We start from the raw sequence: 2500 nt of genomic DNA, 5'->3' as shown, positions 1-2500 counted from the left end.
TTTTCCGGATGTCGCCGATTTCTCACCACTCTGTCTGTCTTTCGGCGACACGCTCCCCTCTGTTAGCGTATTAGTTCACAAAAATGAGTTAGTATACATTTATATATTTTTCACAAGTAAATTATTTTTATTTTCATAAGTAATTTTATTCCAAATGAAACAAAATGTGCTTACCTACAGGTTCGCAGTGCGCTGGACTACAAACGGACGGATCCTGAGTAAAACACAAAATATAACAATATTTTCCGTCACAGCGTTCACGAGAAGATTCCACACGAACGGCTCATGCATTGAAATTTTCCATCACGAGTCTCAACATGTCAGAAAATGTGTTAAGAGTTGATATTAACTGAACTGCAGCCTAATTTTAGTCAAATAAAGTGCCTTGTTAGGAATTTAACAACACATCTGAGGTAAATGTTGACGTTCTCGACAATTCTGTATCAATGTCACTGCGTGTGTGTGTGTGTGTGTGTGTGTGTGTGATTACAGCTACATGCTAGCTAGATGACTCGTTACCCTTAATCATTAGCTAGCTCATGCTCAGCGTACATCTTTCCAGTTGCCTAGCAACAGTGTCCTCACATAAACAACGAGAGAACTCAAATTTTACTGAAACATACCATACTGTGTGTTCGCATGTATCGATAATTAGTTACACAATAGTATCACAATATTAAAAAAACACGACTTCTCGTGAACATTTCAAACCATCATCGTTATCACAGGATGTTTCTTCTAGAACATTTACAAATAAAATTACTGTAGAAGCCCAATTTCCATCTTATTAACATAAGCAGCGTGTGTCACGTTGTTCTTATTAACTTTAAAGTGTTTGGACCCCTTCACGTCGCTCCTGACTGAGCCTGGGGCGAGTTCCTTCAAAATTTTAAAATTCGTAAATAACTGCGATACGACGCATTTTAGTCCATTATATGGTGTTGGTCACTGACACAAAATGTAACATTTTAATTGCACATTTTAACACTAAAATTGTGAAAAAGTCCAAAGGACAGAGAAAAAATAAATAAAAACAACGTCACGAAGAAATAAAAAAATGTCACAAATAAAAACAATGTATTAAAGAAATAAAAACATCACAAAAAAAAAATTTGTACAATATTTGTACAATAAATTTCCAATATCTGAGTATCATTTATATTCTCTCTCACTCCTGTCTGTCTCTCCCTCAATCTGTCTCTCTCTTTCTGTGTCTCTCTCTTCCTGTCTCTCTATCTGTCTCTCTCTGTCCATCTCTCTCTTACTGTCTCTCCATCTGTCTCTCTCTCTTCCTGTCTCTCCATCTGTCTCTCTCTGTCCATCTTTCTCTTCCTGTCTCTCTCTCTTCCTGTCTCTCCATCTGTCTCTCTCTGTCCATCTCTCTCTTACTGTCTCTCCATCTGTCTCTCTCTCTTCCTGTCTCTCCATCTGTCTCTCTCTGTCCATCTTTCTCTTCCTGTCTCTCCATCTGTCTCTCTCTCTTCCTGTCTCTCCATCTGTCTCTTTCTGTCCATCTTTCTCTTCCTGTCTCTCCATCTGTCTCTCTCTCTTCCTCTCTCTCTCTCTTACTGTCTCTCCATCTGTCTCTCTCTGTCCATCTCTCTCTTCCTATCTCTCCATCTGTCTCTCTCTCTTCCTGTCTCTCCATCTGTCTCTCTCTCTTACTGTCTCTCCATCTGTCTCTTTCTCTTCCTGTCTCTCCATCTGTCTCTCTCTCTTCCTGTCTCTCTCTGTCCATCTTTCTCTTCCTGTCTCTCTCTCCCTGTCCATGCATTTATCTCTCTCTCTCTCTCCCTGTCCATGCATTTATCTCTCTCTCTCCCTGTCCATGCATTTATCTCTCTCTCTCTCTCTCTCTCTCTCTCCCTGTCCATGCATTTATCTCTCTCTCTCTCTCTCTCTCCCTGTCCATGCATTTATCTCTCTCTCTCTCTCTGTATAATAATGTATTTATCTCTCTCTTGTAGAAAAGGAGTCTTTACTGCTCGTGCATCTCTATCTCTCTCTCTCTCTCTCTCTCACACGCACACACACACACACACACACACACATCTGTGTAAATGCACATGTGTATCTGCTGCAGCAGTAAAAATAAACCAGTCTACCGCAGTGACTATAAGTTTGTGCACCCACCTGTTCCATCCTTCTCCCCTCCGCCGACATGTTAGTCCCGAAAAGAAACAAAACGCACAGTGTGAACACCGACACACTGCGGAAACGGACACAAGATGGCCGCCGAGCTTGACCATATTTCACAATAAAAGTCCCTACAGTTCGATTACCGGAAAAAAAATGCTATAAATTATTGTTATTGTTGTTGTTGTGACAAATTTATGTCTTGCTTAATATATATACACTTTTATGTATATAACTTGCTAAATATTTATTGTTTATTTTGGTTACTGTAAGACCGAAAAAAACATAAAGAGAACTTTTAACCTGCCTTTGAAAATATAATCACTAAATTTAATCAGTGAGACTTTAAATTTATTTAATTTTC

At 39.2% G+C, this 2500-nt stretch overlaps 1 protein-coding gene across 3 annotated transcripts in view; it reads right to left on the bottom strand.

The window, feature by feature from the left end:
- Positions 1–2236, bottom strand: part of ehmt2 (euchromatic histone-lysine N-methyltransferase 2) — a 30519-nt gene extending 28283 nt beyond the window's left edge. For all 3 annotated transcript variants that reach the window (XM_053236703.1, XM_053236705.1, XM_053236704.1), the window contains exons 1-3: positions 2134–2236; positions 175–214; positions 1–59 (exon numbers count right to left, since the gene is read on the bottom strand). The exon at positions 1–59 is cut by the window's left edge and continues 10 nt beyond it. In XM_053236703.1, the coding sequence (XP_053092678.1) occupies positions 1–59; positions 175–214; positions 2134–2163 (129 nt within the window). In that variant the 5' untranslated portion in view covers positions 2164–2236. The remainder of the gene's footprint in view (positions 60–174; positions 215–2133) is intronic.
- Between the last annotated feature and the right edge of the window lie 264 nt (positions 2237–2500).

Source organism: Pangasianodon hypophthalmus, chromosome 9 (assembly GCF_027358585.1).
Source record: "Pangasianodon hypophthalmus isolate fPanHyp1 chromosome 9, fPanHyp1.pri, whole genome shotgun sequence".
NCBI classification, from domain to species: domain Eukaryota; kingdom Metazoa; phylum Chordata; class Actinopteri; order Siluriformes; family Pangasiidae; genus Pangasianodon; species Pangasianodon hypophthalmus.
The sequence above is the reverse complement of the archived record's forward strand: the minus strand, read 5'-3'. Positions and strand labels throughout refer to the sequence as shown.